Source organism: Tetrao urogallus (genome assembly GCF_951394365.1).
Source record: "Tetrao urogallus genome assembly, chromosome: 30".
NCBI classification, from domain to species: Eukaryota; Metazoa; Chordata; class Aves; order Galliformes; family Phasianidae; genus Tetrao; species Tetrao urogallus.
This window is the reverse complement of record NC_136843.1, coordinates 1,006,736-1,031,531: the sequence shown is the minus strand read 5'-3', so window position 1 is coordinate 1,031,531 and position 24,796 is coordinate 1,006,736. Positions and strand designations below refer to the sequence as shown.

At 46.9% G+C, this 24,796-nt stretch overlaps 1 protein-coding gene across 1 annotated transcript; it reads right to left on the bottom strand.

Annotated features, from left to right (window-relative positions):
• Nucleotides 1-472: 472 nt before the first annotated feature.
• On the bottom strand, nucleotides 473-24,796 carry LOC306956431 (scavenger receptor cysteine-rich domain-containing protein DMBT1-like; the record flags this gene model as incomplete). The annotated part of the gene is made up of 10 exons (XM_079547702.1): nucleotides 473-813; nucleotides 3,768-4,100; nucleotides 5,010-5,357; nucleotides 17,602-17,850; nucleotides 19,264-19,578; nucleotides 20,675-20,989; nucleotides 21,437-21,497; nucleotides 21,618-21,702; nucleotides 22,861-23,041; nucleotides 24,742-24,796. The coding sequence occupies 10 exons, from the start codon at nucleotides 24,794-24,796 to the stop codon at nucleotides 473-475; spliced, it is 2,283 nt and encodes a 760-aa protein (XP_079403828.1).

The following is a 24,796-nucleotide window of genomic DNA, read 5'->3' as shown; positions in this document are numbered from 1 at the left end:
TCCACCCTGTCAGCTTATCTTTGCTGAGTGCATGGAACCCTACCTTGGACTAATGAAACCAGGGGAGATCTCTGCATTCTCAGACACCCATGGGAGACAGCAAGGCATTACAGAGCCCTGTTACAAATAGGAGACTACACATTTGCAGAAATCAAAGCCCACTGGAAATTGTCTTGCCTAGTCTCAGCCACATCTGCTGAAATGCATTCTCCTAATTAATACCACATTAATGTCTACAACTACTTCCTTCAGGTGCGTCTACCCTATCTAATGGTTTCTGGAAGTACTTTTGCCCGTCTGGAAAGGAGATAAAACTAGGGCAGGAGGTTTGAGGTTTAGGGAGAATGGCTATCACCCCATGTCTTCTGTACCATGGCTAAGTGGGACCTCTATCTGTCCTAGAGACCTAATTCGACACTAGTTCAGACAATAGTTCAGACTGGTGCCAACTGCAGTAGGATGATGGAGGTTCCTAGCACTCACCTTTCATCTCTGTGCACACCACACCGGCTGCCATGCCGTGTCTGCACAGTCCTGGGCCCATATTTCTCTGCTGGCACTCCAGGAAGAGCGATTCTGTGCCACGGCAGCTGAGCCCCTCCAGCAAGGTAAGGTCATGCCCTTGGCTGAACTGGCCTCCAATGGGTGCAGACTCTGCTGGTCCACAGCCCAGCTGCTTGCAGACTACCTTGGCCTCCAGCATGGTCCAGCTGCTGTCACAGACGCCATACCAGGTAGAATTGTACAGAACCTCCACACGCCCCGCACAAGGACCAGGACCATCCTGCACCCGCAGCTGCAAGGGGTTGGTGCCTGCAATGGAGAGCAGAGAGGGGAGGTGATGTCCTTGGACCCTCCACACTCCTGGAGATGGAGAGTTTGGAAGGAGAGTGACATGGGCGCTAGCACAGAAAAAATGCTGACAGGTCAGGTTTGTGCGTTATTGACAGTTGCATGGAAGCAGAGGCTTGTGAGGAATAGCACGCATACAACATGTATGCCAGCACACTATCTTGCACACACACATTGGCTCACATTTCATACGAGTATTCAACTAGAGACATGCTTTCTGACTTGCTCTTGGTCATTTTTTTCAGTGTTCTGCTACAGGCAAGCAACAATTCAGCAGCACCTGTTGCTTAGAGTTAGGCTTACTGACCTACTCCAATGCCTTGCATGAGATTCCTCTATAAGACACATCACTCGAGGACTAGTAGATGCAAAATGGGAATCATGGGAGATCCACACTGTTCTAGGGCAGTCAGACACTGAACTCTCCCGTCTGGGAAATGTGCATCTTGATTTTTAACAGGGCTTTGCCCATCACAAGGTTCTGTCATAGCTAGAGTGACTGTAGGTTGAGTCAGTATAAGTTGGATGCACAACTCCTTGCAAAGGCATATTATTAAACACCTTCTGAATGTGCAAAGGCATTATAAAGCATGCATAAATGGCTCACAATCAAAGAAACTTCTCAGAAGTCACCTATTACAATACTGCATCATTCTCAAGGTGTTTATGGCACCTTTCTCTCAAACACACATACACTGAAATCTTCCTTTCCAAGGAAAAAAACGTGGAATTTCCTACATACAGAGCTGAATCAAAAAGTGGGATGGGGAGGCTCATTTCTGCCCTGTGTGTACCTATAGTTGAAGGTGTCTGATAGCACAAGGCATTTTAATTCTACAGGCAAAGGTGAAATGGAATTAACAGTTCAATTCAGATAAACTAAACAAACAAAAAAAAATTGAAGAAAATACCAGCAGTGAAGTTAATTTCTTATCAGGCCAATTTCCCTGTAGACGCGATGGATTCCCTACCATCTGACTTAAAACTTAAGTTGAATAGCTGTCCCAAAAGTCTGCCAAAAACTGATGTGGGTCATGAAGATCCCAGCCTGCTATGTGCAAAGTTATGACTGAAGATAAGACTTCCTAGCCTGTCAGTCTTAAATATGTTCACCTGCAGAACTTTCCCCCATCCAAAAAATAACAACACAGTTTCCTTAGTGCTGGAACAGAAAAGGTGGGACAGTGCAAGCTGCTCCTGATCCACCTCTGAGGTGGGTTCATCTAACCAACAGTTGGAGTCTTCAGCGCAGAATATTCCCTACATGGGAGAGAGACAGGACCAGGCTCCTAAAAGTCCCTCAAGGCACTTCAGGAGCAGAATTCATCTCTCCGTAACATGAAATCTACAAACTGGCAAGCAACATCTTCCAGTCTTGTGCACATGTTTTGGTACCTTAAGGCATCTAAAGGAGAATGAAGCATTGATAACTGAGGAATGTGGTCCTGTCCATGTGCAGGCAGTAGGGCCTAACTAGCAACTCAGGTAAGCAAATGTCATCTGCTTTGCAGTGTCTCCAGCCTGAGCATCTCTCCAGCCACTTTTGACTCAATTGGCTGGATAAACTCTGACAGTGTCCGAAGTCTGGCCAGCTAATCCCATGAGTAGTCCTACAGATAGACACCTACACTTGGTATCTTGATCTCTAACTAATTTAGGAAACATTGTAAGATGTGAAGATGTGACATTGCTCAGGGTCTCCTGGCATGGAGATGGAGTTAGGTTGCTTGCAATACCCTACATTGTCTTGGATTGCATATGGCTCTCAGACATGACTCAGGACGTGCAATCAACCTCATGCTCCTGCCTCAGTCAGGATATACCTGGTAGGAAGCATCTACACCAAAGCAAATGAATGCTATAAAAGGAATGGCAGTATTTCTGCTGCACTCCAAAAGAGGAAAGAAGGAAAAAGGAAAGTCTGCCACAACCCTTGGGCAGAACGATGTCTCTGTGTCCAAGCCCATAGCCCATAGAATACCCATTGGATGGGGACACTTCTGGATATCCCACTCTTGTGCCCATAGTGTTACCTGTGCACACCACACCAGCATCCTCACTGTGACCACAGTTGTGTTCTCCCCAGTTGCTCAGTGTACACTCCTCTAGGGTGGACTCTGTTCCTATACAGTGAACGTTGTCCTGCCAGATGGGGTCTGAACCTTGCCCAAAATGAGCTGAGCCTGGTGCTGACATTGCCATCCCGCAGCCCAGCTCCCGGCACACGACTGCAGCATCCTGTAGGTCCCAAGTGTCATCACACACGGTCCCCCACTTCTGGTCATGAAAAATCTCAACTCTCCCAACGCAGTTGTTTGATCCATTCATCAGCCTCACCAGACGGTGCTCTGAAGTCTTTATGTCTGTATAGGGAATAAAGTGTACATTCATGCTTGCTCAACAGCTAAAGCTCCAAGGGATTAAACCATGGGAAAACTAGTACTACATCCTTCAAGATGCCTAGGGAACACATTGTCAAAGATATCTTGGGATTTTCCTCTCATCTACTCACATAAAAAGAGGCCACAGCTCCAGAGCTTGGAGCTCAGTGCCTGGCAAAGGGTTCTAGGATCAGTAGTAATTGTGCAAAATGGTAGGAGGCACTGGAGACAAGTTTATGCAGCTAGAGTTATCAGAAAGGAGAATAATTCTCTTTGGGTGGATCTTTCTGCACATGGTCTTTCTTACAGCTTGCTGAGGTCTTGTAGAAGGAAGGGCGTAACCTGGTGTGGCATTCACAATATTCTCTGATTCTATTTTATTCTTCACCATGTGTGGCAAAGGCAATTGTCTGAACAAAAAGATGTGATTTGATTGTTGCTGCACCAACCCTGCATAGTAACACGGCATGGCCTGAGTTGGAAGGGACCTTAAAGATCACCTAATTTCAGCCAGTATTTATAGATAGGGCTCACCTGAGCACACCACACCGGCATCCTCCCTGTGGGTGCAGTCGTTGGATCCCCATGGCCTCCTCTGGCACTGAGAGAGCGCAGCTTCTGCCCCCGTGCAGTTCACGTTATCCAGCCAAACACGGCCAGAGCCTTGCCCAAAGTGAGCGGATCCTGGGGCTGAGACAGCTGTCCCACAGCCCAGTTGCCGGCACACCACTGTGGCCTCGCTCAGACTCCAGTCATCATCGCACACTGTGCCCCACTGGTGGTCGTGCAGCACCTCCACGCGCCCTGCGCAGTGGCTGGGGCCATTCGCCAGGCGCAGCTGAGCTGGTTTTTCAGTGACTGTGCCTTCTGGTGGCAAAAGGGAGAGAGAAACATAGAATGCCTTTGGTTAAAAGGTACCTTAATGATCGTAGGATAATGGGATGGCTTAGTTTGGAAAAGACCTTAAAGATCATAGAATCATAGAATGGCTTATATTGGAAGACATCTTGAAGATCATCCAGTTCTAAATGCCTGCTGTGGGCTGGTTGTCACCCAGCACATCAGGCTGCCCAGGGCCCCATCCAGCCTGGCCTTCAGGGTTGGGGCATCCACAGCTTTTCTGGTCAGCCAAGGCTTCACTACTCTCTGAGTAAAGAGTTTCCACCAAAAATCTAACCTAAATCTCTCCTATTTTACTTTAAAACAATTCTCCCTTATTCTGGGAATATTAGACTGTGTAAAAAGACTTTCTCTGTCTTTCTTCTAAGCCCCTTTTAAGTACTGACGTGTGTCAGTATGATCTCCCTGGGCTGACTGAGCCCAGCCCTCTCAGCCTGTCTTCTCAGGGGAGGTGCTTCATGCCTCTGATCATCTCTACAATGATGCTGCCAGTGTATTAATACAGGAAGATTCAGAGCTGTTGAGTAGGTGCACACAAAGCAGTGTAGCCTCAGAGCCCATCCACATTAAATGTGTGAACACTGAACTGTCCCCATAAACTTCTGCAATCTATTTCTAACAGGTCCAGAACCTGCTGTAATGGCTTGGAGATCTCAGCAATCTCCAAAGGAAGAGGCTTTCTGTTACACCCCAAGGAGTTCTGCTAAGAAGTCCAACATGACACTTTGCACTAGAGAAGAGAGGACAATGTCACCGTTCTATCAAGGTGTCTGCCATCCATCACTTTGTTGGAGCTTTGAAAATGGTATTAAGCCCTGGAGAAACGCATCCTCCTCTGAACTTCTGGTATGCCAGCATGATGTTATCAGAGCTTACCTGCACACACAACTCCAGCATCTTCTCCATGGTCACAGTTATTGAATCCCAGCGGCCTGGCTTGACATTGAGACAGGGCAGTTTCTGTCCCAGTGCACTGAACGTTGTCCAGCCAAATGGGACCTGACCCCTGGCCAAAGTATGCCGAGTTATGGGATGATACTGCTTCCCCACAGCCCAGCTGCCGGCACACCACTTTGGCATTAGTAAAGCTCCAGTCGTCATCACACACAGTTCCCCACTGGTGATAATACAGTATCTCCACTCTCCCAGAACAGCGGTTCGAGCCATTCACCAGGCGCAGCTCTGCAGAACCAGTGCTAGGATCCAGGTTGTGGCTGTCTGAGCCTGCAAGAAGTAAAGAGGTGCACCGTGAAAACCCCTTGCCTCTCATTTCATAGAATTATAGGATCACAGAATCATAGACTCATAAAATGGCTTGAGTTGGTAGCATCAGACCCTTGCTACAAGCACATCTGTATGCCATTCATGCTCTCAGCAGCTGAAAAGCTCCCCACATGATCACAGAATAACAGAATGGCTTGGATTGGACAGGACCTTGAAGTGCATCCAGTTCCAAAGCCACTGCCATGGGGCAGGGTTGCTACCCACTAGATCAGGCTGCACAGGGTGCCATCCAACCAGTTCTTGAGCACCTCCAGGTATCAGGCATCCGCAGCTTCTCTGGGCAATCTGTTCCAATGCCTCACTGCCCTCTGAGTAAATAATTTTCTCCTAACATCCAACCTTAATCTTCTCTCTTTTAGTTTAAGACTGCTTCCCTTGTCCTGTCACTATCAGATCATGATTATCTATTGGGACAATTTTGGCACAGGGACGTACGATACCCACCAATTTCCTGTACCTCGATAAGCCACCAAATCTCCAACTCTGACATATTTTGTGGTTGCAAAAGATTTCTCAAGCTGATTTCACAATGACAGCGGTTAAAGTACAGGAACAATCTGGTGTCCCTGCTATTGGAAACAGTGAGGCAGTATCTGAATGCCTCCTTTTGGTCCCTCTCTCCTGCCTAAAGTTGTCTTACAGTGCCTGAAAAGTATAATGGGTGGCTTCATCTCTAATGTTGCCTTTTTCTTTTTTCCCCAGAAATTCAACCAATGCAAGGATCCTTCCGATCATGGAGAAGTGTGATGCGCAAAAGGCACCTCCCACAGAAGTGGCTCCGCATCTCAGGACTTTTGCAAGGTGAAATGAGCACTGATTTCCTGATAATCCAGTTTCCGAAACTGGTTTCCAATTTGCTCTTTTGCCTACTGGTCTTCATATGGGATGAACCACAAAATATCCAACTGTATCCTCCCACCCTATGAATTCCTCAGGTGTTACCTGAGCAAACCACACCAGCGTCTTCACCATGGTGGCAATTGTTCTTCCCCCAGTCATTTGCTCTGCAGTAAGAAAATGCAGCCTCTGTCCCCATGTGTTTGACACCATCCAACCAGATAGGTCCAGAATTGCCCTGAATTGCCTGTCTCTGATGGCTGTTGCAAACCTCCACCCACAGTGGCTGGCAGTGCACTGCTGCAGCCCAGCTGCTGGCACTAAAAATTGCCCAGGTCCAAGTGGTCATTGCACACCACTCCCAACCTGTTGCTGTAGAACACCTTGATGTGGCCAGCACAGCAGTGTGATCCATCTGACAGCTGGAGGGGAACCCAGTGGGGAGTGAGCTGCTCTGCAAGGGACACAGCACTCACAAAGGGTCCTGCGCAGAAGAGCTGGGAATGCCTATACCACATGTGCTAGCTTTACATGGTCTCTGCAACCAGCAACGTGAAGCACTTTTCCTTTGGTAGGCAAATAAAAAAAAAAAAATCCAGATCTAGGAGAGAAAATGCTCTGCATTTTCCTAATAAAAGACAGTTGCCTTTAAAGGGGATTTGGATGTTTTTTTTCCTGAATATTTTCAGGAACAAAATGAAAACACTGCAGTGAGTGGATGGAAAATTCTGGATGTATGGAGTAGCTACCAGTCAGCTGTTGCATTAGGTGAAGTACCACCAGCAGGTCAAGAGAGGTGATCCTTCACCTCTGTTCAGCACTGGTGAGGGTGCTATGGGTTCAATTCTGGACTCCTCAGCACAGCAGAGACATGGACGTGCTGGGAAACGTCCAGTGGAGGGCTACAAAGATGATGAAGGAATTGGAGCACATCTCCTGTGAGGAGCAGTTGGGAGAGCTGGGACTGCCCAGCTTGGAGAAAAGAAGGCTCAGGGGAATCTTATCAACATGTATAAATCTAAAAGGAGGGTGGAAAGAGGATGGATCTAGGCTCTTCTCTGTGGTGTCCATGAACAGGACAAGAGGCAATGGGCAAGACTAGAACATAAAGGAGTCTAAATATCAGGAAGCAATTCTTCACTTTTTGGGTGATGGAGCGCTGGCACAGTTTTCCCAGGGAGATTGTGGATTCTCCTCCTTTGAGAATTTGAAAAGCAGTCTGGACATGGTCCTGGGCAGTGTCTCTGCTTGAGTAAGGGACTGGGCCAGATGGATTCAGAGGTCCCTTCCAATCTCAACTACTCTTTCGTTCTGTAATTCTGTTGTTCTATGCTAAGACAGTGAAGGGAGTTGTTTGGTGTGTAGTCTTGTATTTTAATTAGTGATTTGCATGATACTGTATGAAGCCAAGAGCCAGTGGGTGGTGTTCCAGCTGTGCACAAAAATAATGAATTTTGATGGTCTGAAAAGCAAAGAGACATTATTTGGAAAGAAGAGAACATAAAATTAAGTAGGCATGAACAGGAAATAACACCTCAGCACCTCAGCTATCAGAGGATTTAAAGCACAATCAGCCATCTATGGTGTGAAGAGCAGCAGAAGTGCCTGCTCTCGTTTGCGTTAGAGGAAAGAGAACTTTAGGCCCCATCTTTGTAAATGAACAGCCTGGCCCTGAAGAAGTGGCCAACACAAATATGCTGTTTGTGATCTTAACAGCAAAAGACTGGTAAGGCTCCAAATATTTCCCAACTACTCTGTGCGAGGAAAACAGTGCAGAGGCCAAAGTAATTATCCAGCTAGTAAGGCCTCCTGCCCCATCCACCATTTTCCCTTCCTTTTTAAAGGCTGACAGGCAAAAGGAGGCTTTGCCAAGCCTGTCTGCAAGCCCAATCTCCCCATTCTTGCAGATCACAGATCCCTCTTTCCCTATACACATGTTCTAGTGGGATGCACCTTCTCCCATGCAAATGCTACTCACCAATGAGACATGCCAGGTAGATGAGGAGCCCTGATAAAGCATAACTAGCCAGGGTGCGCTGGACAGGCAGAAAATGTCCTGAACGCCCCATGCCACTGCTTCTAGGGCAGGTGATCCTACTAGCAAGAGCTGCAAGCTAAGCGGAGTGATGCCAAAGTCAGAAGTTATATGATTGGTTCCCTGCTCTGCAAAGCCCTGCCCTGTGTTTGCCCTGTGCTACAGCTTACACATGAGGGGAGCACAGGGGCAGACACTGACCTCTGCTTTCTGGTGACATCAACAAGATCCAAGCGAACATCATGGAACTGCATCAGAGGAGGGGAGGATCAGGCTGGATGTTAGGAAAACATTCTGCACTAAAGAGAAGTAGGCGTGGAACAAGCAGCTCTAACAGCCCTTAGAGTTCATAAGCTGCTGAGTGCCATCTGTATCTAAATGCCTGAATTTACTCCTCATAATCTCAAAATGGATCCCACACCCCAGGAGTTCTCTTCTGGCTCATGCCGTTCTGTGGCTGTATAACCATACAACAACTGCATGCAGTGCAGATACACACCGAGTTTGGAGAAGTGGAAGAATTCTTATTCATGGGAAGGTTTCCTCACTCTGCAAGACCTGCAGCAAAACATTGCCTCTAGTTCCTTATGCGTGCTTAGCACAAGCAGTAACAAAGTAGAGCAATAAGCTAACTGGAAGTGACTAATGCAGAGAGCCTAACAGTCAGCATAAAAATAAGTGCTGAAGAGCAATGTGCTTGCATTCTGTAAAGAGATTTTTGACCATGGATGATGATTTCCAAAGAACTGGGGCACCAACCTGTGCTCAGCTCCAGCACAGTACTGCTGTTCCCAGAGCTGAGTCATAAGCTGTGTTGGGATCTGGTGCCTGCATGTTCCCTCACCCAGGTACCCCATCCTCCACAACTGCTGAAATCTGAGCAGCTGAACGCCTCGTCCTCCTTTTATCCTTCTTCTACCAGCACAGAGAGAAAGGGGTAACACTGTCCACCTAAAATGGAACCTGCCTTCTGCAGGGGCACATCACTCTGCTGTTTGCTTTCATCTGCTGGTTCTCTATCGCATGCCTGAGTTAGAACACTCAAGGAAGACCAATCAATTCCGGTTGGGAAAGTGCAAGTATTTCCCCAGATTAGTAGAGAGTCAGATATAACACGTGGGAGGTCACAGAGGCCAGAAGGAGGAAGAAGCAGTGTAGAAATCAAATCCCTGCATCATTCTTAGACACGAGCCAGAAGTAGGGAGCCGTAGGCTTCCTGAAAAGGACAAACTGTCCTTCTATGTGTAGGCTGGATTAGCTCAGCTCTTTAATTTATTAGGGCAGGGAGTAAGAAAATGTCTTTGCAAAGACACCGCTAAAATTAACTTTGAAGATGAGTCTAAAATGGATGCACTGCAGGCACTCACTTCCCAGACTCATGCTCTCCATTCCCCATGCACATGGGCATTGTGCTCCCTTTCCTCATTTTTACTAAAAACTACCCTCTCAAAAGCAATAACAAATCAACCTCACAGCCTAGACTTTGCAGAGCTGGTGTATTGCTTGGTATTTTTCTTTCATTGCCTTGGGCAGATGACTCCAGCAAGCCAGGAGATGCTGACTCTGGAAGAGCAGTCACCATTCTGAAACTTCCAGTAGTAGGATTTCCAGAAAGAAAGAAAGTTTTCACTGCTCATGAATTGATCACCAGAGAGGAAGATAACCCAAGCATGTTATAGTATTTTTTTCTTTCATGAGGAAGTGATACAAGCTGGTTTAGTAACAATCAGTTAGGAAATTAAGCTTGTACTGGCAGAGAAAGTACATTCCTAGTTTCATTTCCTCCAAACATGATCTGAAAAAGAGGGGAGAGCTGAAAAAGAACTTAAATAGTGCCCAGATCAAATAACCCACTTCTGCTCTGAATTGTGGCAACTTGAACAAAGCCCAAGGCCCCTTCTTAACCAATCCTATAACAAAGGCTGCACCATGAAATAGCTCTTGCCTCTCCTACTCCATGCACATGGGAGCAGAGTTCACCCGAGCCCCCTTTATTCTGCTACACCAGCAGTTGGCTGCACTCAGAAGATTTGGCAGGATAAAAGACCAACCGCAAGTGTCTATGGGACCGATTCAGGATAAAAACAGGGCATATTTCCCTCTGCTCTTGTAACACTGCTAAGTCCCAAGTCTCTAATCCTCAGGCAAAATCACATGTGAAGATGTAGGGAGATGACACACAGCTTTGGGAGTTCAGTCTGCAGGGCTGGCCTCACATAAAAACATCTCTCCTGACTCCAAAACCATCACAAGATATTCCTTCTTGCCTCGAATAGAACCACAAAAACATAGGATCATAAAATCATACAGTCATAGCATCACAGTATGCCTTGGTTGGAAGAGCCATTAAAGCCCATGTAGTCCCAACTGCCCAGCCATGGGCTGGTTGCCCCCCACTATATCACATATCACACCCATCCAACCTTCAAGGCCCCAGGGATGGGACAGTCAAAGGTACTCTGCACAGCCTGTGCCAATACTAGCTATCCTATTTCCTCCTAACACCTCACCTGAATCTCCCCTCAATTAGTTTAAAGCCATTCAGTCTTCTTCTATCACTGTCAGAACATGACAAAAAGTGGTCTCCTTCATGTTTATCAGCTCCCTTTATGTACTGAAAAGACTCAGTGAGCTATCCCCTCAAGAAATCACAGAATCACAGAATGGCCAGGGTTGGAAGCGACCTCAAGGATCATGAATCTCCAAGCCCCTGCCACATGCAGGGCCACCAACCTCCACACTTAATACCAGACCAGGCTGCGCAGGGTCCCATCCAACCTGGCCTTGAACACCTCCAGGGATGTGGTATCCACAGCCTCTCTGGGCAGCTGTTCCAGCGTGAATCCCAGTACCCTTGACCAGCCTGTGCTGTACTCCAAGAAACCCTGGATCCCCACTCCCACTCCACTCGCACTACAGGAGCACACATTGCGCATGGGATCCCTGTGGTCAGAAGCAAAGCATCACTCACCCCAAAGGCACACCATCAGGAGGAGGACCCCCACACTCTTGGCTCCAGTGCAGGTGGGTTGGTTTCTGCCCCAGGGGAACCTGGGTGAGGGATGGAGTGCACCAGGCAGCCCCATGTTCACACATCCATGGGCTGGAAGCTGGAGCAGCACACCCTGCTGAGGGCCAGCAGCGGAGTGCCAGGTCCCACCAGCCAGCTGGGAGGGACAGAGAGGAACTGGGGCAGATGGGAGTGACAGGCATTTCAGCAGCAAGCCCTCTTCCTGTTCCCTCCTTTGCTCTGGGCTTTTCCCTGCTTTGCCAGCCCAGCTTCCTCTGCCCCTTGGTCACTTGGGCTCTGTGTGAATCTGTTCCAGCAGGTGACCCTCTGCTCCATGCCACAGCCTGCTCCTATCTCCAGGTTGTGAAATGGAGAGCTGTTCCAGGAACGTACAGAGCAAACACAACCCTCTCTGCACCCTGGTCCCGTGTTCTACGTGCCAGCCCCAAGGGCATCTCCGTGGTCCTGCTGTGCCATGGGTACAGCACAAGATGACTTCTGCTGATGACCTGAATCATGCTTTCATGCACAGGACTCCTCATGCACTAATCCCTCCTCTCTTATGTCCCTGGACTTGTCCCTTCAGTTGGAAGGAGTTGGGGTAGCCTTCCTGCTATAGCTCGGAGGCTCCCCCTGCTGTCTTTGTCTCCTGACTTGCAGCCAGCTCTGGTCCTACAACAGAACTCACAGCTCTCGTCTATGGAAGTTTATGGACTTGGGAGAAGCCAAACCTTCCCGCTCGTAGTAAATTCCCGTAAACAACCAGCTTAGCTCCTGCAAAACATGCAATTTGACTTGTTTGAAATGATTGTGAATCATGTACCTGTGACTCCATTCAAGATTGTCCTTTGAGATGCCATTTGGAGCTAGATGGAAGAAAGAGTAAATTCACTTTGAGTCCTTTATGCTAAGGTGTGGTGAACTATGTCCTGAGAAAGTTACTTTCTCATTAGGAGCCTCAGAAAAACAGCAGAACAGAAGAAAACAAAACAGAATAGGAAAGTGTAGAGGAGAAAGTAAGCGAAAGGGAGGAGAGCCTTAGTCATGATCTTTTCTTCATCACGATCCTGCTCAAACCTGCCAGCCCCAACAGCAAGGATGCAGCAGAAGGACAGTGGAGCTGGGGACGCAAAGCAAAGTGAGAGCAAATGCCCGCCAATAGCACCTTACAGAAGCTCACAGCCCTTGGTGCACTCTATGAACCAGCTGTTGTTCCTGATGCATGGTGATCAGCGCTATATACACTATAAAAGAAATGGAAGATCTAGAGTTTTACTTCACAACAAAGTTAAACCCCCCTGTCTTCTCCTCAGCACCTCCCTTAAAGCATACAATTTTTTGTCGGATTGTCTTGGCTACTAAAATACACAGAGATAACAATTTCAGATAACTTGTTAATAGCTGTACCTGGTGAGGGGGTGGGAGTTGAACTTGATGGTCCTTGTGATCCTGTCAGGCTTGAGATATTCCCTGATTCTATGATAGACCAGAAAAATAAAACATTAAAAGCCAGATATATATTGTACAATGAAATCTATTTTCATTGCATTTCATGGATACATAGCTAGATGGCAGGAAATTGCTTTATTATTTAATTAATTATGTACTATTATTTTGTTATTCAAAGACAAGCACTTTCAGAAACACTATCCTATGGCTACATTGCAGTCTCCAAATTTACTTGCAAGAACACACATTGAGTAATGAGAACGGTTCTCTTCAAGATTGGGAGACAAGACAAGAGAAGTCTTTGCATCTCAGTATCTTTCCTGATATGCAGCACACAAAATCTCTGAACCTCTTTCAATGATGAGCTAAGCTATTGCAAACTGTCTCTAGAATAAAGGTAAAGAAGAGAGCTCAGGGATAATTTGAGATGGCTGTAGATAACCATCTCACAAATAACAGGGATATAGGAAGCTCATAGCTTTAAATTTTTTTAGTACAAATAGACTCTTTACCAGAGTCTGTTGTGACAGGACAAGGGGAAATGGTTTCAGACTACAAGAAGTGAGATTTAGATTGGATATGAAGATGTTTTTTACAATGAGGGTGGTGAGGCACTTGCACAGATTGCACAGAGAGATGTTGGATGCCCCATCCCTGGAGACATTCAAAGTCAGACTGATGGGGCTATGAGCACCTGATCAAACTGTAGATGTCCCTGTTCATTGCAGGAGAGTTGGACCAGATGGCCTTTAAGACTCTCCTCCAACTCAAAAGAGTCTATGATTCTAAGATTCCAGAATTGCTCTTTTGCTGATTAGCTGAAGGACTGGAAGCACAAGGTCACTGCCCAGCCATGCTGGAGCTGAGCTCTTCCAAACCGTGACAGGAAAATGATGAAAAGGGAACTGTGCTTCCTGCTTAGAGAATAACTCCATGTCAAGATGAGAACCACAGCTTTAGCAACAAGAACAACAACAAAAGCAAACTCTGCAAAGCCTGTCTGTGTTCTAGAGAGGGATCTCTTCATTACCATGTCCTTTTTAGTGTTTCTGGGCCTTAAGGGTAATGAAAAAGGGAGAACGTTCCAGCTTTTCTGTAGGCTTTCCCACCCTTCATAAGCAGCCCATGGACTGTATTATCTTCCAAACTGTATATAGTTTCATTTGAGAGATACCACTGATTGGAACGGAGGAGCAAGATGATGTGTAAGTTGTGTAAGTTGTGTAAGTGTAAGATGATGTGCAATGTTCAACCTTGGACATCAGTATCTTTCAATTTGCAGTTCAGGCTTCACCTTCTAATTTTATTTCTCTGATACATGCTGCAGAAGACAGGCAGGAATCACCATCACCTCTCTTTCCCTGGTGGGATGCAGAGTTACAGGACCTAAACTTGGTATGCCAGCAGAGACCTTGAGAAGCATGTACAGCATGGGATGATAAGAGATGATGCACACTGGAAAACTCGAGGCCACAAGCAACTCAACAATTGTCAGCATGCAGACCTGGATCTGGACAAAAGCAGTCCAGAGAACAAAGACAATAAGGAACAAGGACCCAGAGCAGAGGCAAGTGGAGTATGCAGCCCATTTGGATGCAAGATTGGCTTGCAGACAGATAAGGAAAGACCAAACAGTATGTTAGAAATTTGTTAAAATAGGTGAGTACAAAAAAGGAAGGAAGCAGGAGGCAGAAGGAACTCCATGAACCTTGCACTTACTTAGGAAATATGCTTTGATAAGTGACAACCCACTGCCAAGCTTCCTTGTATCAATGCCATTGATCTTTAGATGGAGTGAAGAGTGGGAAGATGAACAAAGTGAAGAAACCAGGGTGTGTGTAAATAAGCTACCCTGAGTAAGTCTTTTTTCCCTCCTATAATAGAGACCAGGACACACATCCCTGCAGGCATTAATCAAATATTCCTTACACCAGTATCAATTGGAGAATTAACTGTTCATGCAATGATAAGATTAACACAGTATTGCTACTCAAAAAATGCTTCTACAAACCTTAAACACTCCTCCATATAACACCACAGCCATAGACTTGGCCAGAGTCCTGTCTGGAACTCAGGAATTCACATTCTGGGATGATTGTGTTGACCAAGGTGAATGGCAACTGTGGGACACCATGGTGTTGATTGGAAGGGATCTCTGGGGAGCCCACGTCTAATCTCCCATGAGTTGATCATGATAATCATGGGCAAATTACTCTAGTGGGCCAGGTGGAGTCTGGAAATATAGGACTCAGTTTGCCTTGAAGAAAATTCCATCTTCATTCTCCGTTAGTCTTTCAATTCTGAACAGAGATCACATTACCATGCCCAACCCCTTTTCTAAACCAATGGGGCCGCATTACCTGAACACACCACACCAGCATCTTCACCGTGATTACAGTTGTGTTCTCCCCGTGGCCTGGCCAAGCACTCCAGGAGGTTGTTTTCCGTCCCTGTGCAGTTCACATCATCCAGCCAGATGGCACCATGCCCTCGCCCAAACCAAGCTTTGCCAGGGGCCGAGAGGACCGTCCCACAGCCCAACTGCCGGCACACAACTGCAGCATCCTCCACGTCCCAGCCATCATCACACACAGATCCCCACAGCTGCTTGTGGAGCACTTCCACTCTCCCAGCACAGGAATTTGAGCCATTCACCAGTCGCAATGATGTGGGATCTGAAACAAGATTGACGTGGTTTTTGGAAGCTTTCTTCCATTGTCATATTAATCACATACTAAAGTTTGTCACTGATTTTTTCTCCTTTTCTGACACTTATAACCAAGAAACTTTTCTATGTATTTCGAGCCATTAAAAATGACGTGCTTGAAAGCCTCTGCAATGGCCACAGACCTTGCAGTCTAGACAGCTTTAGCACCAAAACACCAGTAGGCCTCTGTGCCCACACGCTATGCAGTCATGATGATCAGGAGTGTTGAATCACCTGAACCTTTGGGAAGGAAGTGCGTGCTTCTGTTCTTATACTTAAATATCATAGAAATGTTGAATATTTAAAGTGAGGTTTTTATCATCATCCAGAACAAGAAATTTCTGATAAAATTTGTCCATACTTACTGGCAAAGAATACAATAGATTTTGGAAAAATCTCTTTCTGATTGCTGTGTCCTTGCGCAACAAGCCCTTCCCTTCTATGCTGCTCTCAGTTTAGCAGCTCTTGATTGCATCACACTTCAGTTCTCTCTAAGTCTCTAAGAAAAGCTTCTTTCTTCCCATCATTCAAGGATTTTGTTGTATGTCTCTCACTGCTTTGCTCAGATCCTTCTGCCCATCACCAGCTCAGCACCTCTTGGGTTGCTCTCGTCTCCCACCTCCCGAAGGCTTCACTGGAAATCCAGGCCACTGAATGAACAAGCCTCTGCAGAATAGGGCCCTGAATTCTATGGGTTTTGTGCTATCCAGCATTGTCACACACTTCCTTCCTCCAGCACAGCTCAGTACTCTCCTGAATCATAAAAGACTTCATGCTGGAAATGACTTTAAGGTCCATCTAGTTCTAACCCCCTCCCACGGGGCCACCCACTACATCAGGATGCCCAGGGCTCCATTGAGCCTGGTCTTGAGCACCTACAGAAACAGGGCATCCTCTGCTTCCTGGGGCAGTTCATGCCACTGCCTCACAACCCTCTGAGTAAGGAACTTCCTACTAACATCTAATCTAAATCTTCCCTCTTTTAGTTAGAATAGTGAGTAATGCTATTCAAGAAAATACTACCTGAGCACACTACACCAGCATCTTCACCGTGATTGCATTTACTCAGTTCCCCTTTCCTGGACCTGCATTCAGAGAGGGCACCTTCCATCCCTGTGCACTCAACATCCTCCAGCCAAATAGGGTTGGATCCTTGCCCAAAGTGCGCTGAGCCCGGAGCTGACATGGCTGCCCCACAGCCCAGCTGCTGGCACACCACCTCTGCATCATTCAGGTCCCAGCCATTGTCACACACCGTTCCCCATTGCTGGTTGTGAAGGACCTCGACCCTCCCAGAGCAGCGGTTAGAGCCGTTCACCAGCCGGAGCTGGGTTGGTCCTGGAGAAAGACACATGCGGGTCAAACACATAAATGTGGAAGATGGGAAACTCACACCACAGTCAGATGCAATGTGACATGGAGACTACCACTGGAATAAACGCAGACATTTAATCCCATTCAGGGTATCCTCAGGCATTCAAAAATAGCATGGTTCATGTGGGCAAATATTTGTGACTGTTTTACAGTGGGCTGATCTGTGTTGGGTATTAATTAGCTGCATTGCCTAGGTCACCCAAGACTTTAATGGAGGTGGTTCAGCCACCTGGTTTACATGGAGGAATTTGAGTGTAAACACGTAAGTTTTGTGCTATGGAAACACAAAGTGAGAGGATGCCTTGGCAGTCCAAGCAGACTACATGGACTCATGGTAGAGGGGAGGTTCAATGTGCAAAGGGACTTTATGGTACGGTGTAAACATGCATCACTACAGCATCATGCATTATGAAAAGGGAAAGGATGTTCAGAGCCCAACAGACCAGTCAGTGGGCTATGGAGGATAGCAAACTGGTGGTTGGAAACTGACACTCATTCTTCTAGGATAAAACCTTCACAGTTAGCAGACAACCTGAAATAGGTACCTACATAGAGGCAAGAGATTTAACATGAGCAAAATAAAGTTGTCTCTCCATTACTCTACCAGCATGCTTCCCTTAAGGAACATAGCAAAGTACAGAGTCCATAATTCCTTCCAGCATCACTCCTTCCAGAGCTGCACCACAAAGGAATGCGAGTCTCTTACCTATACACACCACACCAGCATCTTCTTTGTGGTTGCAATTACTCACTCCCCATGGTCTGGCCCTACACTCAGAGAGGGCAGCCTCTGATCCTGTGCAGTTCACATCATCCAGCCAGATGGGTTCATAGCCCTGCCCAAACTGAGCTGCAGATGGAGCCCATATGGCTGTACCGCAGCCCAGTTGCCGGCACACCACTTCTGCATCATTCAAGTCCCAGCCATCATCACACACACTTCCCCATCGCTGGTTATGCAGCACCTCAACTCTCCCAGAGCAGTGATTTGAGCCATTCACCAGCCGGACCTCGGTGGGGTCTGAAATAGAAAGAGGCAGAGAGTATCAACTCATGGCTGTAGACCTTGTGATCAGAGACCAAGTACTTGATATGACACGGAGAGTGAATCAGAATCTTCTAATGGTCTTGGTTGGAAGGGCTCTTAAAGTGCTGCAACCCAGTAGATCATTCTCTCCGGGGCCACATCCTGTCTGGCCTTGAACTTCTCCAGGATGGAGCAGCCACAGCTGCTCTGGGAAACTGTTCTGATGGAAGCGTTCAAGAAATGTGTAGATCTGGTACTTAGGGATATTGTTTAATCAGCAATATTGGTAATAGGTGGATGGTTGCACTTGAAGACCTTAGAAGTCTTTTCCAACCTTCATGATTTTATGATTCTATGACTGCCACAGAGATTCAAAGACCCACATATGGGAAGGGCACTGTCATAGGTGAGAAAGGAGAACCAATCCATTGAGCTCCTGCAATGTTAGTACCCATAAGCTCATCAGCTATGAACAGCAGCTACCTGAGCACACCACACTGGCATCTTCTCCATGGTGACAACCGGTGACTCCTTTAGGCCTGGCCCTGCATTTGGAGAGGCTATCTTCTGTCCCTGTGCAGTTGACCTCAGACAGCCAGATGGGACCACTTCCCCGTCCAAAGTGAGCCAAGCCAGGAGCTGCAATGGCCACACCACAGCCTAGCTGCCAGCACACAACGTTGGCATCTCTCATGTCCCAGCTGTCATCGCACACTGTCCCCCATTGGTATTGCTCCAGCACCTCGACTCTCCCAGCGCAGCGACTTGGGCCATTCACCAGCTGGACTGCCATTGGATCTGAAATGAAGAATAGAAAAAAGAAAAAAAAAAAAGAAAAGAAAAAAAAAATTCTGAAAGAGCTGCTGGAGATGATGTGGAGTTGTTGGAGCTGGTCCAGAGGAGGATGTGAAAATGCTTATAGGACTGGAGTTTCTCTCCTATGATGAAAGACTGAGGGAGCTGGGGGTGCTCAGCCTTGAGATGAGAAGACTCCAGAGAGACCACTTTGCAGCCTTCCAGTATTTAAAAGGAGCTTATAAAGAGGAAGGAGACTGACTTTTTACTTGGGCAAATAATGATAGGACAAGGAGGAAGGGAAACCCTGGAAACAGGAGATCTTGTGAAGGACCATGACTCTTAGCTCCACCATGTAATGTTTTTTTTAGACAGGAAATCTCTTGGGACTCAGCAAGGTGGAAGTCCAGTGAGAAGCCATGTGTCTGTTCACTTGAGTTAAAAAAAATGAGCCAGGAAAAATGGGAAAAGTGGCAGAGATAATGTCCTCCCTGCATCATTTCTTGGCAGGAGGAACGGTATCATAACCCCTTTGCATTCTGAACACCTTTATTCTCAGTGGCAGTGTGGCTCTCCATATACACAGACAAAAAAGATGTGGCATAGACTTACCTGTGCACACCACACTGGCATCTTCCCCATGGTGGCAGCTGTGTTGTCCCCATGACTGGACTGTGCACTCACTAAGGGCAGACTCCATCCCTGAGCAGGTCACTTTCTCCAGCCAGATGGGGTCATAGCCTCTGCCAAACCTAGCCCAGCCTGGAGCATATACTGGAGTGCCACAACCCAGCTGCCGGCACACCACTTTCGCATGCTCCATGCCCCACTCGTTGTCACAGACAGTTCCCCACTGCTCGTGATGAAGCACCTCGACTCGCCCAGCACAGCGACTTGGGCCATTCACCAGCCGTAACTCTGTGGGATCTAAAGGTAGGGTAAGAAAAATGAGTTAACAGGGACATTCAGTCTTCTGAAGTAGATGTTTTTCTGAGGCTTGCAGCTAGGTGCAACCATACAATGTACAAGTGGTGGAACACCTCTCCTGTGGAGAAAAGCTGAGGGAGTTGGTCTTATTCAGCCTGGAGATAAGAAGGCTCCAGAGAGCCTTGCAGCCTTCCACTACTTAAAGGGAGCTTACAAAACAAGAAGACTGACTTTTTATGTGGGCAGATAGTGATAGGACAAGGGGGAATGGTTTAAAAATAAGAGGAGGGACTTTGGTTAGGTGTTGCCCTGTCAGCACTCAGAAATGATTTTTGACAACCGTGTTTCCCCATCTGAATCAGTATCTTCATCTGGGAGACAATGATCACATTGAGAAGAAGTTAACAACAGGATGCCTTGGAATGTTTCCTATGGGCAGCAGCTGCAAGACTCCTGAACATCCATGTTCAAATCATAAACACCAGAACAAGTTTCAAAGTGCTGCTAATGTGACCACATCTCTCTCTGAAAACACATTTAATTAGGAAAGATATTTTTTAAATAACATTTGTTTACTCAAGCAAAAAGAAGATTTTGTGGGAACGTGGTGTCACTGTGTCCTTCCATGCTATTTAGTCTCATCTACTAAAGCTCTTTGCAAATGCTGGCTGAAGGCACCCAGATTTTCTCTTCTTGTTCACAAGGATGGCATCTCATTGCAAGCTGGAGGAAAGGGGAAATATCTTTCAATCTTGGATCACCTCTAGAAATCCAGAAGAAACTTGGGACAACATTGTTGGTCAAATGAATCCTCTGAGTGCACAAATTGAAACATTCAGAGCAGCCCTGCATGATGGATGTGGTGAGCCACTTGTGAACTGCTATGTTAAGGTGTCAGAAAGAGGATTAGCACAAATTCATACCCGTATAATCTGTCTATAGATTGCCTACAAGAACAGAGTTATCTCTCAAACATTACTGCTTGCAGTAGCATCACAGACAAAGGAAAATTGTGTATGGAGGGAAGTAAAGTAAAATTAGATGCTAGAGTACCTGCAGAAAAACTTCTCCGTGAATCCATGAGCCAGGCACTTACCTGAACACACAACACTAGCATCTTCATCGTGTTTGCAGTTATGGTCTCCCCAGCGCTTCAAGCGACACTCAGTGATGGCCCCTTCTGTCCCCATGCAGTTCACCTCATCCAGCCACACAGGATCGTGTCCCTGCCCAAACAGAGCTTTGCCAGGAGCTGACACTGCCGTCCCACAGCCCAGCTGCCTGCACACCACCTCTGCATCAGCCAAGTCCCAGCCGTCATCGCACACTGTCCCCCAGCGTTGGTTGTGGTGTACCTCAATTCTCCCTGAGCAGCGGCTGGAGCCATTCACCAGACGTACTTGTGTTGGTTCTGGAAAGACACAAGTGCCAAAAACCTGGGTGATGGCCCAGGAAGGGACCAGAACTGCCCTGGAACCAAGGAGTCCAGTGCTTAAGTGAATCCCACAGCTGAAGGTTGAAATGCTGCAGATGTGAACTGAAATGAGCAGACTCCCCATAGTTACTCATCTCCCAGAACTCATCACCCAGCGTAACACCTGGATGAATGTCCCCTCTGAAGCTCCCTGTTCTTTTCCTTTCCCTATCACACACAGCCCATCAAGGAGTTCCTACCGCCTCCATTTACAGGGCTGTCGATATCTACACCTAGGACCATTTTAAAGCTCTTCTGTTCTTGTCTCCACCCATTCCTTCACCAAAAATAGAAAATAAAAAATAGAAAAATGAAAATAAAAATAAATAACAAATGTTTTAAAAGCGTGGATGCCAGCCCTGATAGGGAAGAAGTTAGACTTACCTAAGCATTCAACACCAGCATCCTCTCTGTGGCCACAATTGTGGCTTCCCCAGGCAGTGACCTGGCACAGAGAAAGGGAAGCCTCTGTTCCAACGCAGGTCACGTCATCTATCCAGATTTGTCCTTCCCCTTGCCCAAAAGTAGCCTCAGTGGGGGCTGACAGAGCTGAGCCACAGCCTACTTCTCTGCACACCACTTCAGCAGCCATCATGTTCCAGCCATCATCACACACGGTGCCCCAGCTGTCGTTGTGGAAGATTTCCACTCTGCCAGAGCAAGAGCTTGAGCCATTTATCAGCCTGACCTGGATCTCACCTGGAGTGGGTGCCCCTGAAAAACCCCAGAAAGCAAAGAATCAGAGTCTTTCTGGGCATGCAGACACCTACAGTGCTTAGGATCAAATGGTCACAAACTTTTCTGGGCATGCAGTCACCTACAATGCTTCAGAGCAAGTGATTAAAAGCTTTACTGGGCATGCAAACACCTACAGTGCTTTGTTTAGGAGCAAATGATTAGAGACATTCTTGGGCAAACATTCAACTGTAATGTTTAGGAGCAAATGATCAGAATCTTTGCTGAGCATGCAGTTATCTGCAATGCCTAGCAGTAACTGATCAGGAACTTTGCTGGGCATTCATCTGAAACATCTTTGGGTGACAAATGGTTTATCTCATCCTAAAGGAGGTGCTAATGGAGAACTGCATGCTCCAGCAAAGGCTGCTGTTGGATGACTCATGTCTCCGATGCTCTTAGCCATAATGTCTAGACCTTGCAATGTCCTGCACTTGGTTCAAAAGGAGACAATGACTGTGAACGTGGATATTCAAAGAGGTGAAAGAGATATAAGGAAGAAATTCTTTACTATGAGGGTGGTGATTGACCAGAGAGACAGTGGATGTGCCATCCCTGGAAGTGTCCAAGGGATGATTGGGACCCTGGGCAGCCTGATCTAGTGAAAATCAACAGGAGTTTTGAAAATAGATGTTCTTTAAGGTCCTTTCCAACAGAAGCCATTATTTGATTCTGTGATTCTATGACTTCTGTGATCTTTTGATTCTGTGATTCTGATTCAGTGACTCTGCGGTTCTACAACATTAGCAGGACCTTTTCCCATCCTCATGCTCCGTGCATTCCCAAAGCTCAGCCACTACGAAGGAGGGACAGTTCTGCCCACCATTTAATCCTTTGGCTGTCTCCAGCAGTCGGTGCAAGACAAAATCAATGAATGGTTGGAAGGGACCTCTGGAGGTCATCTGATCCAAGCAAGTCCAGAGCAAGACTCACCTGAGCACACAACACTGACATCCTCTCCATGCCCACAGTTGTGGGTTCCCCAGGGCCGTGCCCGGCACTCGGAAAGAGCAGCTTCCATCCCAGTGCACTGAACGTTGTCCAACCAGATGGGATCTTTTCCTCGGCCGTACCGAGCCCCACCAATGGCAGACAGCCCCATCCCGCAGCCCAGCTGCCGGCACACCACATGGGCTCCTGCTAGGTCCCAGTGGTCATCGCACACCGTCCCCCAGGTGCTGTTGTAGAACACCTCCAGCCGCCCCGTGCAGGAGTCAGGGCCATTCACCAGCCTGATCTGGAGAGGACCCGACACTGACAAAGAGAAAAAAGGGAAGGAGAAGTTAGTGAGAAATCATAGGGAAAAAGAAACTGAGGAGCTGATGGAAAGGAATCTTTACAGTGTCTACCTTCATCCCTATTCTGCAGGAATAAGCAAGAGGAAGACACAAACAATTATAATTTTATTATAATTTCAACAAGGACACGTGCCAGCTGGCCCTTGAGCAAAGCCCAGATTTTCCACCTGCAGACGAGAATATAGTTCTTCAAAGCAGGAAATGCCAAAACATGACATCTTGCCAATTGCTTTTTAAGCATGTGTGCTTCAGGGATGAACTTACATGCCTAAATATAATTTAGCAATTAAATGGATGATTTGCAGGCTCTTTGTGGGAGCAATTTTGAGCAACACTGTGCACTCACATGCTGCACTCAATGATCACACCTGGCTTTGTTGGATGAACAGCCTTGACCACAGCACAAGGAACATAAGGGCTCCTTTATTTTCAGCAAACACCTACTCAGCTATCTCAGATCAGCCTGGTCCAACCACATCAGCCCAATAACAACACCCATTACAGAGCAGGTAATTCCCATTCCTCCTTTTTTTTCAGCCATTCACGCTCTACAACACGTAGCTGAGTCTATCAAAATGGCAGCAATATATTCACTTGGCACACTTGATTCCGCACTTTTCACTTCATTATCTCTATCCACCCTTAGTAATTCACTCTGGTTTCTTTTGACCATAAATCTATATTTGGGACAACTGGGTTGAACTCCTCTTCAATCCCTGTAAGCTGTTTGCTCATTCTTAATTTGCAACATTATTCTACTGCTGTACCTTTTTGCAACATTCACCTTCTAGAAGGTACCAGCACCTCTGAGAAAAACTCAACTCTTCTACAGCTGCATTTGGAGTTTCTTCACCCTACTTCCACCAGTTCCCAAGAAACCCACACAGGTTGCTCTAAGCATGCATCTTATGAACTTGGAGCAATAGTAATTAAGCTGCATAGAAATGAAGAAGAGAACATCATTCCAGCATGGTCTTTCCCAAAACGTGGGAACACAAGGCACTCACCACACATCCCTGTAAGGATAAAGAGGATCCCTCCAGTTCCCAGCCAAGTATATGCAAGCAGCCTCTGCCCCATGGGTTGCCCAGCCAGCAGTAGAAGACTTTTGGAAAAGCTGCTCCCCGCCTGGTGGGATGGAGGAGACAGGCTCTGTAAAAACTGAGCTCAAGTCCACCATCAGCAAATGGAGAGGAAATTCAGCAAAACTCCATGGAGGCAGCTGCAGGAGAATGCATTCCACTTGCTCCCTGGCTTGCTGCTTGTGCTTGCGTAACACCAAGCTGAGTTTCTGAAGGGGAACTGAATCTTCCACTTTCAGCTTTATCCATGGTGATGAGCAAGTGTGTTCTGGGAACACTGTGGGCATCTGGGGTCAGTCCCCTGGGTGAATATTGTAAGAGGACAGCAGAGAGAGAGTAGGAGGGTTGCAAGGCTGGAAGGCACATCATCCTGCCCAGCTCTTCTCCTTTCTCTCTTAAGAGATAGACGGAGGAAATGCAGCAACCAGTAGGCACAAAACCATGTAAAAAACCCATGGTATCATCAGCCCCAGTGACTCTACTTCTGCTTTGGCTTATCCAGGTCCAGTATGTTGACGACCAGGACGCCTGGGTCTTTATGCACAGAGCTCCTTTAAGCAGCTCAACCTCTCACCTGTACAAATGCATGCAGTTATTCCTCCCCTGCTATAGGACTCTCCATGGTCCAT